At 43.1% G+C, this 14,368-nt stretch overlaps 1 protein-coding gene across 6 annotated transcripts in view; it reads left to right on the forward strand.

Moving 5' to 3' along the window:
• RGS6 (regulator of G protein signaling 6) overlaps nt 1–14,368 on the forward strand; it is a 257,675-nt gene that overhangs the window by 8,284 nt on the left and 235,023 nt on the right. For 5 of the 6 annotated variants that reach the window (XR_006415338.1, XR_006415339.1, XM_044436436.1 and 2 more), the window contains exon 2: nt 6,806–6,906. Coding sequence is in view for 3 of the 6 variants with exons in the window: in XM_044436436.1 (XP_044292371.1) it covers nt 6,832–6,906 (75 nt within the window). In the remaining 3 variants the exon portion in view is untranslated. Of the gene's footprint in view, nt 1–6,803; nt 6,907–14,368 lie in introns of those variants that run through there. The other variant, XM_044436435.1, reaches the window with a different exon arrangement.

Below are 14,368 nucleotides of genomic sequence, written 5' to 3' on the forward strand. Positions count from 1 at the left end.
TTAGACTTCTCTTTTCCTTTGTCATCAGCTCAGAGGAGCAGGTTGTAGTGCTTGGAAACAAGGTATATGCAGGTGGCCAAACTCTTTCACTAGCCATGTGGTCAGAATCTCTCTGTTTCTTTTTTTCTGAAATGATTTCCTTGAAAAAATATATATTATACTAGGACTAAAGAGGAGAGGTCCTGTTTCTCCACTCTCTGGCCCTTGGTGGATAGAGATGATGAGAGTGGTAGTCCATCAAAAACCAACTTGAGGGCACCAGCTTGGGGAAAATGTTCTCAAGCTCATTTCTGCACTACTGTAGTTTCTACTGCTGCTAAGCTGCTGAGTCTGGGTGTTGCATTAGGACCCGCTTCCCCAAGCTCCACACACTTTGGATGATGATGATGATGATGATGATGATGATTACATTTCTATGGATAACAATTCCTGATTGTCCATGCTGGCTAGGATTGATTGAAAAGGAAGTCCAAAACACTGAAAGGTTACCAGGATGAAGAAAACAAAAAGCAAAAGCAACTGAGAGATGCAAAGCTTCTGTGCTCTTCTATTTTACTAAGCAACTCTTCTCAAAATTCCAGTTGTATATGCTGGCCAGGACTGGCCCTCCCATTAGGTAGAGTGAGGCAACTGCCTCAGGTGGCAGATGCTGAGAGGCTAGGAACAACATCAAGGTGCTGTAAGGCAGAGCTCAGCACCCCATGGAGACCACCCTGGTTGCCTTAAACTGGCCCTCTTTCAAAGGTGACTGAAGACACTGAGTGCTGAGATTCATTTGCCAACCTGTGCAGGTTCTGTACCTGAAACAGGGGAGGCACCATGTCGTCCACCCCTGGCAGCAAAATGTCTTGGGCCAGCTCAGGTGCAGCTTCTTTTCCTTCCTCAAATAGTGATGACCTTGGTGTGTGTGTGGGGGGGGGGTAGGGGAACAAAAGCATCATACCATTACATGTAGATTTTACAATTCAATCTTTGAAGCGGAAGTGCTCTCTAGAAGGAAGGTGACCCCGCAGCAGAAATAAGCAACTGGGTGTTCTTGGCCTGTAAGCTGACCAGTGCTAATCTAAGAAAGCTCATATCCTTAGTTTCTTGCTGTTTTCTTAAAAAATTCTTGCAGGAATATCTGAAGCACCACATCAGTCAGTGTTCAAGCCCTGTTTTAAAGTGACGAGTTGTCATGTCAGATGAAAAATTGCAACAAGGGTTGGGAGTTAGGTATGTGCCTTTCCAATGGATTATTTCATTTTATTCAGTCGAGCATAAGCATCATTACAGAGCTTTATGTTGTAGCTGAAGATCAGTCTTCCCTTTGGGAAACAATTTTGCCTCAGTAGCATAGCTCTGCTGTGTGTGTGTGTGTGTGTGAATTTCAAGGGGAAAAAGCATAAGAACTATCCATTTGTCTTGTTACCTAAAGTCATAATGATCTGCGTAAGCATCTCCCTAGCAACAGAATTGAATGTCATAAATAGAAGATTAAGGAATAAGATGAAAGATAAGCCACACTGATTTTACACAGAATTGATTATTGGTAAAACAGTACATGGCAAGAGCAGCATCTTGTGCTTTATAGAGAAAGGGGTATATTTAAGAACTAAATTCTAAACCTGCATCCCTTAAGTCCTCAAACGGTTATGGGGACTCTAGCGCCTTCCCCATTCACTGGGGACAGCTGCCTCTCAGTGGCAGAATGTGCCGTTTGCCTGCACAAAGTTTTGGGTCCGATCTCAGTCTTCTTCCAGAGGAAGGATGGGAGAGACGGAGAAGCTGCTGTCAATCAGGATACAACAGCCTTCCCCAGTTTGGTGTGCTGCAGATGATCTGGCCGTGCAGGCTATAGTTAGTGGGAGCTGGGATAGACAATTCTGTGCTAGACAGAGTAATGGACTGACTCCGCTGGCATGAAGAAAAGCCAGAAGCAGAGACACCAGGCCCTGGACTCAGAAAACCCACATGGGTAAACCCTTCTCAAAGACACCCACTTTGGGGAACAGCACATATTTTGAAAAGACATGATTAACTTTCACATCCCTGACTTGGAATGAATCATGAAACTTCCCCGTTATAGATTTTAGGTTATTTACTATTTTGCACTTTTCAATATTGATTTTTTATTCGATTGTATGTGGCTTTAAGTAAACCACGTGGAGATACTGCAGCATTAAGCAGTACTGAAGTAGCTTAAATAAACCAAACAGCTGCAATCGAGACTGACGCACAGTGCTGAGTGTGTGTATGGGGGGGGGGGGTTATTTCCTCCCCACTGACAGAAAGGTAAATAATGCTAAAAGAGTTCATCATCCTGCCAGTACTGTGCATCTGTAAGCTGCAATTATCCCTGTATACGAGGGACAGTCCCTAGCTTCTAGTTCCTGTCCCCTGTACATTGCTATCTTATCTCTGCTTTTGCCTTTCGGGGATGCCTTCTTAAAATGAGGTTCATGTGAGGTGCTAGAGTTGTTCTTCTTCATGGTTTAGTCCCCCCACCCCTCCATTGAGTGGATTGATGGAGGGCAGGGAGAGGAGGCTTTGTGGTCTGTGAAAATGGGTATTCCAGAAGTGCCTCGATTTGCAGCAGTCGGAGGGGACATGCTTGCAGCTCCTCTTCCCACACTTAGCTGCAGCAAAGGAACCAGGGCATGTGGGGAGATGCTGTGACTCAGGGCAGGTCACCTGCTTTGCACACAGAAGGCCCTGGGTTCGATACCTGTATCTCCATGTAGGGATAGGAAAGGCGCCTGCCTGAAACCCTGGAGAGCTGCTGCCAGTCAGTGTTAGCAATGCTGGGCTAGGTGGCTGAATGGCTTGTTTCAGCATCAGGTGGCTTCCTTGGCTCTTAATGGCACAGGCAGCAGGGAAGGCGTCTATGCAAAGCCTGCTCTCACACACACCAGCCTTGCTGTACCTTTTTACAATGATGCTATTTAGCAGACCTCTCATCATTCCTGTTAGTTCTCAAAGAAAGTGACTTGTCCAGGTCCATATAGGACATCAGTGCTAGGAATGGGGTTTTGGCCAAGATCCCTGAATCCAGTTGCCCCGAGGGCAGAACATGCTAAACCCGTTTCAGCTCAGCATTGCTTCTCTTATATCTATACCAAACTATGCTATTTTTTCACCTCTGTCTCATTAAGGAGTTCTGTGCAGAGAAGCAAATGTTATTTGCTTAATTGGAAATTGCAGACATCAATCAGAAGTGTGTGTGAATTCGGTGTTCCCAGCAGTGCATTACTGGCTATATCACATGTGCATCTCAGTGTGCACCTCCATCCATATTTTATCGTGAGTAACAACACTCGAGAAGAGTCAGATCAGTACATTTGAATGTTATGGGGAAAATATTGTATGCTCTGTTCCAATCTCATATCCCACATTAGTGTCTTAATTTGTATAGCTCCCATCTTTAAATCTGACACTCCTCCTAAAAATGCAGAATCAGACATAAAAAATGCAGAATCTACGTGGGGAACCCAAACTCCACCATTAAGCTATCCATCTTTATTAGGACCAGCCAGTTAAAAACTTAGACCAGATCCAGTGTGTCATCCCTAGTTTGAAATTGAGTGTACACTATAGACCCCATAGTCACTAGTTTTTGGCTAGTTTTTGAGCTTTTCTATTTCTTTCTCCATGCCTATTACACCAACTAGCCTGATGAAGAGTTCTGGACAACTTGAAAGTTTGCATAGTCTTTTGGGGCATTTTTATTGGCCCCGTCAAAGAAATTGCATAACTGAGGATTTTAGATTAAGTGGCCTGAAATCTGGGACAGCAGGGGGTTTACATATGGGCCAGCATAGTTATCTTTGTTGTTACTGTTGTTATTGAAGGGTTCTATAATGGCTTGAGTATTAAAAGCCTCTAACTGTAAATCCTGTCTGTATACATTCAGATATAAATCTCATTCAGTTTGGTGCCTATACACAGTTATTGTAAGAGCCATTAAATTCAGTGGCTATTATTTCTGAGTAGACATGTATAGGATTATCCTGTACAAATAAGTTTTTATTATATGGTTGAGGAATAGTCATTCATCTGAGCCTCTCTGCCCACAGGCACAAAGTACAGATCTCATTCTTTGAATCTTCTTGCTAAATGATGATGAAACTGTGTAGACTTTGCCAATATTGACTTTATTTTTGCATAAAGTCAATATTGATGCTCTTTCGTAATGTCTTATCTATTAGCAAAAGTAATAGCAAATGTTCCATTTCTCTTCTTCTCTTGGTTCTAATTAGGCACATAATTTGATGGAATTGAAATTGTCTGTGTTTGGAACAGGAAAACAACTTTCTGATAATATCTCTAAGGATAAGTAGCAACTATAGTCACCTAAATGACATTGACTTTTTTCATCTCTATAAGTCAAATAAAGCCTATAATATACCAGTTCTATGTGAAACTATTTCTGGCAGAGAAATAATAAAATGGTAATGGGTTATATTGATCTGGTTTTATCTACAACTACTGTTGACAAAGCTGTGGGAGAGGGAAGAGAGGGGGCTGTTGCTGCAAATGGTTTTGCAAAATTCCAGAGCCAACAACACCTTCCTTAGGAGGAAGAACCTGCTTCTGGGCATCTTCAACAACCTAGATGCTACTGGATGTCTGGATTTTTGTAGCTGTGGGTATGAGTCCCATCAAATCGGTGGACATCTTTTTGCTTTACCTTCTCATTCCTTGGCTCACCAAGCTCTGCAATCTTGTCAGCATTTTTTCATGCCCATGACCAGAAATTTATCAAAGATAGCCTTATCTTTCATGAATTCCTGTTATCCGCTTTGAAACTATCCAAGCTGGACAATGTTACATTGTCTGGTAGTAGATTTAATAGTTCAACAAGGGCTGGCATGAAGTGTATACATGGCTGGCCACTTGCCAAAGGCCCAGACCTCAGCAAACACCCACTACCCCCTGGAGTTGCTCCTCCACTTTATAGTGGCAGACTGCTTGCTCACCAGCCTCTTCCTCTGGCTCTGACAACAATGGTGATGTGAAAGAAGAACAGTAGATGCCACTGTCTGCTTGCTTGTTGGCACTTTGCCTGTCAAGCAAGCAAGAGTTATCAGCAAGGAGAAAGAGGAAGAGGAGCGAGAGCAGCTGGAGGTAATGAGGGAGATTTGCTGAGGGAGGGGTCTCATTCAGAATGCCTGGCTCAAAGGCCCTCAGAAACCTAGATCTGGCACTGAGTTTAACTACTGTCAGGTCCTAACTGGAGAAAGATTCCTCCGATGAAGAGAGCCAGTGCAGTGAGTCCCAGCCACAGTCAGACACACCAGGGTCCTGGCTCCTCCTCCTCCTCCAACAGATGGGAGTCACCCGTTGCCACAAGCCCATGTGCCTGACTGTGGCTGGGGCTCATTGCACTGGCTCTCTTTGTCTGAGGAATCCTCCTCCAGGTAGGACCTGACAAGCATGTGCTATGAGAACAACTTCCTTCTGCTATCCCAAATCTCTCTGGTTGTTTTTACTGGATGACCATGGATTATAGATTCATAAGAGAACCTCTTGGCCACTCGCTAAACTTTTCCAAATCTCTGTGGAAAAGACTTGGTCAAAAGCCTTTGGAAAATCTAAGTAGCCAGTATCTACCAGATCATCCAATCCACATGTTTGTTCACACTCTGAGAGAACTCTGAAAGATTCATGAGTATGGACTTACCTTTTCAGAAAACCATGCTAATTTTTTTCCAGAAGACAGTATGTTTAATGAGAATACTTTGCACCAATTTTCCAGAAGAGCCATTAAGATATTTAGCATGCAATTTGCATAAACCTGTTTTCCATGTCCTGCATCTATTTTTCAGCATTGGTGATACACTGACCACTTTCCACCCAGTACAGAAGCCAATGTCAGGGGGATGTTACATATTTTTATTAAAAGAACAGAAAAATCACATTTGAGTGCTTCAAGAACTCTTGGATGGATACCATTGAGCCCACTGATTTCTTTGTTTTTAATTTGTCAGTAAGTTCTAGTACTCCCTCTCTTGTTACAACTATGTGCCTTTGTTCTTCAGAATCCTGCCCTGAAAATGTCACTTCAGGCATGGCTATCTGCCACAGATCTTCTGCAGAGAAGACAGAGGCAAAGGATTCATTTAGCTTTCTTGTAGTCTCTTATCCTCCTTTAGTACTCCTTTAACTTGCTTATTATCCAACAGTCCAACTGCCTCTATAGGAGCTTTCCTTCTTCTGATATTTAAGAATATATTTTAAATACGCAATTAACATGGATGCCTTTGAATAAAGTTTCCATCGATGCTAAAAAAAGGTGGCATCTCTCCAGTTAACAGAGGTGCAGACTGAATGTAAGAAAGGAGTAATTGGTTGTTTGAAAGAATTTCTAGATGGATTCTGACTGAAATCGTGGGTGCAACTTGTGTTGATATGTGTAGTGGAAGGAGGTGGGGATAGCCTAAATTGCTTTCTGAAAATATGCCTTGGACTGTTTGTTTTTCCTTACTTTCACTCTTCTTGTTCATTTATTAATAATGCAAAGGTTACTCTTTGTCTCCAATGATCTTGCATCCAAAGTAAACTAAAACCTGTAGCACAGTCCTTAAATCTTCTCAGTATTTGGGGAGCATGCAACAATCTGCTTAGGACAGGCTGTCCATCTGTTCTTCCGTCAGTCAGAGGAAAATATTTCTCTGTCTCATGCATTCTTGCATTATATGATGGAATAAGAAGTATGGATGCCATTTTTAACTCACTTGCTGTGGCTGTGCATTGGATTTTTGAATTTATCCCAAAGCCTCTAATCGTCTGGGTATTCTATTGAATATTATTCTTGCCTTTGCAGCCTGGGTGTGAAGAAAGCAGTTAATCATGGCCCAGGGGTCCAGCGACATGGAAACTACTGATCAAGAAGAGAGTTCTCCAAACATGATTGTTTACCGAAAGGTAAAATATTACAAGTTATTAATATGACAATTTCTGAGCTAACTAATTAAAGAACCTCAAAATATTTTACAAAACACCCAATTTCCTAATAGAAATTGAGATTTTCTATTATTTCCATCTGCACTGGAATGAACTGCATCTAGAATTCCAAGGAGAATTTAGGTAATCACTGATGACTGGCAGAATTCATTGAATCAGTTTAATTTTTGCAAGAATTCATTTAGAAATAAATTTATTAGAATTTTCTGTATAGTATTTTCTACCACTGGTTGTCTGAATAATGGCCTTCTTTATCATTTCCACTAATGGGTAAGGAGGCACCCAGCTCTGCTGTAGAAAAACTCTTTGCATACCTTTCGAAACTTCGGGGTTGTTTTGGGGTCCTGCCTTCTTTGATCTGGTGTTCTCTAATATGATTATCAGAATCCATTAAAACAATTGTGTGTGTGTTTGTTTGTTTTGATGGATGGGCAGCTTCAACCAAATGAGCTTAAATTGTTCTACTTGACTTGAATTTTAATTGGTTGACTAAGGGTGCAATCCTATGCATGTTTAGGGAAGATACTGGCTGGGGCACACTGAGAGCAGGAAGACCTCTTTCTGTCTAACCATGGATAGCGCTGCTCCCTAAAAGGTCTGGTCCGCAAATTGTCACATTTCAAATGATAATGACAGTGACCAGTGAAAACCTCTGTGCAAAAAAAGTTTGACCGTCCTGGCCACACAAACAGTATTTGCAGAAGGGTCTATGGTGGAAATGTTTGAAATTACCTTTTACTGGAGTTCCAACAGCAGTAAAAGGAAACAGTCAATGTTACATGATGCGACAGATATAGTGTAATGGTGCTTCCGTGGTGTTAATCAAATGTAATTATTATTACTATGCCATAACTGTGGGGTATAAGGCTGTAACCCTAGAAACACTTGAAGGAGAAGGTCCCATCAAACTCAGTGGGACTTCGGAGTAGATATTCATAGGATTGCATTGCAGGCAATGACCCAGTGACTAAACTAACTGAGCCAAACATAAAACAAAACAAAAATTGTACTGAAGCATACCTTTGACAGCTAGCCCCAGACAGTTACATAAAATACATTAATATATTAATATGCAACATTACATTTTAAGCCCTTCATGAAATAAATGTGAAAGTTGTATCTGCCTCTGAAAGCATCAATTTCTACAGTAATATTTATCTTTGAAAACATAATACCTCGAAGGGGGAAGCAAACAATAAATAGCCAGCTTATTCAGCACAGAAAATGCTTCTCTGCTCTGCTGGAAAGGGAAATTGCACATTGGAAATTGGAACTAAATCTGTAATCAATAAGTTTGTTTAGCTATGTCCTGGAAAAGATCCTGAGTTGGTGGCCATTGTTTGGTACAAATATTGTTGTTGCTGTTGTATCTTAGATTCCTTTCTCAGGTAAATTACTCAAGGCATCTTACAACAAAAATGAAAACACACAAAAATTTAAAACAGTTTAACAGATGAACAAACTTCATAAATTACCATAGCCTAATAAAAAATTAAATTAAGAATGACATAAAATACCTACAAACTGTAATGGGAACTCAAATTGAGCAACTTCCTCCCAAGTCCGACTCAGGCATGTTTATTAAGTCCAGGATCGGAGAAGCTGAGTGGACTTGAAGGTCCATGGCTGGTCATCAGGGTACTTCCCAGAAAACCTTCAAGATGGTACATTCAGTATGGTACCCAGTCTCTTGTCTGTTGAACTCTCTTTCAAGGCACAGGTTAAAGGGCTTGCCTTTGACATGGATCTCGTTGTGCTGTTTCCCCTGGTGTCACTGCGAGCCCTACAAAGGCACACTCCGAACACCCCAGAGAAACATGCGACTCATTTTATGGCCCAATACCAAGGAACCTCCATTGCTTTTTTGTTTTCATGACTGTCACTAGCCCTTGAAATCTAAGCTATAGCGATTGTTTTGCTTATTCGAGCACTGTTTCTGAAATCCAAATGGCCCAAGGCTTTAGCTCTGCAATAATCGAGCTCATAAAAAGGAGTGCTCTAAGGGCCACGTCCACAGAAGCACACTTTGTGCCATCTGGAAGGAAAGAGTACAAAACAAGTCTTGCTTCCTCATGATCAGTAAAAAGAATTTGCTCAGAGGCAGGTTTGGGAAAAAAGATATATTTGCCATATTATTTATGCATTTCGAATATTTATGTACTCTCCGAAACTAAAAGATGCTGCTGCTGCTTAAGGAAAATAAAACCTGCAAACAGCAACATCATCCATATTAACAGAACTAAAATGTATTTTAAAAATCTAAAGAGCAGCATAGAACATCGCACCAGTAAAAACCTGTCCAGGCTTCCTGTGTAGCCTGCAGGGGCTTGGGTTGCTTTGTGCCCCCCCCCGCCACCCCCACCACCACCCTTGCACTCCTTTTTGCAAGTCCCAGCCATCTGCCCGGAGGCTGTTGGAGGCTTGGGGGAAAGCCAGGAGGAATCCCCTTGTTGGAAATAGCACTGGGACTTCCTGGTGCAGTCACTTCGTTTTCTACTGCAAGAGCTAGCCAAGGGTGCAGCTAGCTTTGCCTGTCTGTTGCCTTCTCTGTGTGGAGTAGGCAGTTCTCCCCTTCTCAGTTGCCCGGGCAGAACAAATTAGTGACAGCATGAAATACTTGGTGTGTCAGCCACCTCTGTGGCAACTGGAATACAAATTTCTCCATTTCTGTCCCTGTGGAACAAGCAACACTGTTAGTCTATCTCATACTTCCCCTAACTTGGTGCCTCAGTTTCGGATTACAACACCCAGACTCCTTACTGTTGGTCATTCTGGGCTGTGGCTGATGGGACGTGACATCTAAAAGATTTGGAGGGCAACAGGCTGGGGAAGACTGCTCTATATAGCTGACTTTACAAACAGTATTTTTCCAGAAAATGCCTCTAAGAAAGAGTGACTCTCCTATAACTACAACTTGGCCAAGGTTGGTTGCAGCATTGGCTAATCCACACGGTGAACTGCTTGAGTGCACGGTCTATGCATGTGAGCACTTCTCAAGTAAAGGGCTCATGAAAAATTGTAGCAATTATTTGCATGATTACAAAAATGGCAACTTGTGTATTTTTCCACCCTGGAAAGTAGTCTCTGAACTATTAATGGTCTGTCATGAAATATTTTATATGATTTTTGAGGCAAAGCCTGTAATTGTGCCTACCTACTTCAGGCTCCAATTTGAGCATGAAAATAATTATATGTATTTTTAAAAAACCTAGAAAAGCTTTTTAAATGCAATGCTTTTATTGTTCTTTAATTAACCTGCAACAGATTACTTCTGCACAACAGATAAAAGAAATGCATCAAACCAGCATAAAATATCTGGAAAGGCAATGCATGTTTTTTTAATCAACCCCTCAGGAACATGTGAGGAAAGCAGTGTTTGTGCATTGTGCTGTGAGGAAGTGTGTGTTGCGGGGGGGAGGGGAGAGGAAGACAGAGAGAGGAAGGGATAGATAGAGAGCGTGCGCGCACACACCTTGGAATTACTAGGATTAAGCAACGAGAAGAGAAATTTCAAAAATGAGATATGGAGACTAGGGACTTGATGGCTAAATCCACCGAAGAGAAGATTCAAGATGCAAGTGAAAGGCAGAATCAAAGGTATATGAAAATTTGAAGGATTAGAGTTATCTGACTTAATGACATTGCAGTATCAGAACTGGTTAGAAGAAGGCCAATGCCTGAGGTAATATGCCAAGAGGGATTTATTCCAGCTAGAAGGCAGTTTCAGTCTATGTAAATCCCCATTGCTGTTTCAGATGAATAAGACAGGCAGCTTTGATTCTGCCAATGAAGATGTTTCAGATCATTTGGGATTTGCCCCCGCACTGTGGGACAAAGAGTGGAAAATAAAGTGCCAAGGTCACAGGATAGTTTGGCACTAATTTGGGGCACCACGGCAGGGCTTAGATTGATTGGGCAGAATGAGCCAAGAGGATGCTTTCTCTTGGTTCTCCGTGTTTGAAGAAGAAATCCCAAGAAACTGGCCATACGAGTGCCAGAAGTGGCATCCCCCATAATGATGGAGCTAGACCTGTGGCTGAAACATGTTTGCCTCATTGGCACTTGTTCTTAGTCCCCGCTCTCCTTTCACCTGTACCAATAATTTTTGCACTCAGTATTGTTGGTTTCCCCTGCATGCTGGCTGGACTGCCAAGTAACAGCACAGGTGCATTCTCATTTTTCTTCTGCGAGCATCCTTTGGTTGAAAGAGCAAGAGACCCATACTCTAGGCCTTTTGAAACTCATTTGAACCCCTTCGTTTCTATATGCTGTGTACAGAAGGTGCTTACTTTACCCGGTAGGAGTTCTTCAAGAGTCTGCCAACATAGTAACTGCTATAGACTCTGTATTAATAGCTGGACAGATAGATGCTTCGGTACATTTAAGCACAAAAGCCATCTGAACTACAAGAAATATGAGAGACTACAGTTCAAAAGCATTCACTAAAGGCAGTAAAACAAAAACAAAACATTTCAAGCACAGTTCATTTCTTACACATGGACTAGAACAATCCCCCTGCTGCCTCCCCATCAAAGTTCTGTAAAAACCCAGCAGTGACCAAGCCAGTGCCCAAGCCTGGAGAGGGAGTTCTAGAGATGTGGGCCTACCATGAAAAAGGCCCTGCACTTTGTACCCTCCCATCCAATAAGAAAAGGAGAGTTGCACCTCTGAGAGCACACTGTAGAAACATTGTGCTCATCTGCTTGGGGGACAACAGCCAGTGCCGAGGATGCCAGTCTGACTGGCATCCCTCCAGATGCACAGCACATGCCCTTGGCCTTGTGGTATATTTGGAGTTCCGAAGAAAATAATGCCTGGATGTCAGCAGGGTCGCATGCATTCTCATACTGACTCAGAGGAGCATTTCTGCTCCAGGGAGACTGTTGCGTGTTTGGGGAAATTGTCTTGGGTAGATATTGAGCTGCTTTTACTAGGAGTTCTAAAAACAGAGAAGTGCTGAGAAAGAGACGATGACCTGGAAAATAAGCTCGAATTAAGATATGTCAGGTTGATGAGGGCTCCCGAGGGGTTTCACGCAGGAGTAGATGAGATTCTTTCTTAAATGGAATATGAAGGAGTGCAAAATGGACTTCTTCCATTTCTTATTCTATTTTAATTTTTCCCACTCCATTGGGTACCTGATAAGACAGGCAGCCAACATTCCCTTAAAGTATTTTTAGTTCTGTGCATACATTTTTGGAATAAAACTGACACACCAAAATGAAGGAAATGATTTTATTCTAAAGATTGCAAGTTGGGATTGTTGAATACCTAGAATTCAAATTCATACTCAAATTATCTAAAGAGAACTGAGTTGTCTGTATGAAACAAAGCAGCATTGTGCTAGAGCAGGGGTCTCAAACTCAACTTACCTGGGGGCTGCTGGGTGAGGCTGGGCCGCATCAAGTATTCCACCACCACGGTGGTGGTGGGCCGCTCATCCGGAGGCCGGCCCGGGCGCCGCCGGCACTTTGAAGGCCGCGGGGCCCCTCCTCTGTGCCCCGCCAGTCCCGGCAATTGGCCCGCGGGCCGCGCGTTTAAGACCCCTGCTCTAGAGTGAACCTCTGCATGTTTACTCAGAAGTAAACCTCACTGCAATTGATAATACTTACTCTGTGGTAGTGTCCTTAGTGTGCCATCCTTAAGCTGCAACCTGTGCATTCTTACCTGGAGACAGTGGGAATTGCAGTGGTACCTCGGCTCACGGACGCCTCAGTTCATGACGAAACTGGGTCACGAACAGAAATTTCAGAAAAATTTTGCTTCAGTTCATGAACTCCGCATTGGATGATGACCATGATTGCGGCCATGTTGCTGCACAAACATGATTGCAATCGTGGCCATCTTCCCTGTATGAGCGCGACCGCGATCGCGCTTGTCTCCCCTGTGCGAACGTGCCCGCGAGTGCGCCTGTCTTCCCTGCATGAGCACGATCGCGATTGCGGCCACCTCCCCTACCCCCGCCCCCGAGCACAATCCCTATTGCACAATTATGGTTTGGACTCTCCCTCCAAACAATAACCTCCCCCCCATCACCTAGGTTAGTGTTCTTTACTGTACTGTACTTTGTGACTTTGTTCTTCTTTGTTATTTTGGTTCAGATTTTTGTGATAAAAAAAATATTTACAGAATGGAATAACCTTATTTACATTGAACCTTATGGGGGAATTTGACTTGGTTCGCGACCAATTCGGGTCACGACCAGAGTTGTGGAAGGGATTAAGTTCATGAGCTGAGGTACCACTGTTCTTTGGTGCACATGCACAGAATTCTGTTGTTATTTGTGGAAACACAGTTCTTGGTAGAAACTTGCACAGAAACTCAGTTCTTGAAATAGGGAATTAAAAATAGTGCTGCACCAAATGTTTCAATCTCTTTATTTTTGACCATTTGTTGGGGGAGGGGGTGAAAGGAATCACAGTTGAAAATTGAGGAAAGGGGCCAGCACTTTGGAGAAATTTCTTTGAGTGTGGAGCTGCAGGGCTTCCTTTGCTGCAACAAGATGGCCAAGGGGTGTGCGTGTTCGGTCTCCTTTGACTCTTGTCCGGTTCTCCTGTGCTTTGCTGCCTCTCCAGCTGCTGCCGCTTTCCGAAGGCCCCCAGAGGGCTGGCAGCTGAAGACTGAAAGCTGAGCCAGGGCCTTTTGTTTTTGTTGCTAAAGGGACACCACCCTCACCAGGAGCACCTCCTCCTCCTCCTCCTCCTCCTCCTCCTCCTCACTCAGCTTGCAGGCCCTCAGTTAGCTGCAGCACTGGGAAGCCCCAAGGGAGGGAGGCCTGGCTAAGCCCTCTAGGGGGCTTTTCAGAAAGCACCAGTAGTAGCCTGGGAGGCTGCAACAATAGGCAAAGGGGAAGGAGGTGGAAAAAGAGAACACTCACGGACACCCACCCCCTTCAGCCCCCTCATCACAGCACGATGGCCCGGACCACCGTGCACTAAGACATTTCTCTGAAATGCTCACTGCCTCTGTGAAGGAAGCAAACAAACACTGCCTCTTTCACAGGGAAGGGAAGGGAAGAGGGTGCAGACATCCAGGAGGGGATTCAGCACTGCACTAATTAAAAATATGTCTCTAATTAGAGTAGGGTTGGTTTGGTTTGTTTGTCCGTTTTGGTCAGCTTCCTGCCCAGTACTGATTGTGGTGGGAATAATATGCAATCCTAATAGGAAACACACTGTCTAGATTAATTTAGGGAAGTTAAACCACGGCTCTTTCATATTTGATTTTAAAAAGCCAAAATACACTCTTTTCCAATTCCACTCTCCCCAATTTTATTTATTTATTATTTTAAAGCGGTTTAGTCTGCCTGTTAGTGGAACTGTCAGGAAGGCATACAATAGAAATAAAACATCAGTATGACAAGGTAGAAAAATTGGAACAGCAACTTAGGATGCCATCCTGTTATGATAAATGCAGGCCCCCA

Source organism: Varanus komodoensis, unplaced genomic scaffold, assembly GCF_004798865.1.
Source record: "Varanus komodoensis strain SLA01 unplaced genomic scaffold, ASM479886v1 scaffold3, whole genome shotgun sequence".
Classification (NCBI taxonomy): Eukaryota; Metazoa; Chordata; class Lepidosauria; order Squamata; family Varanidae; genus Varanus; species Varanus komodoensis.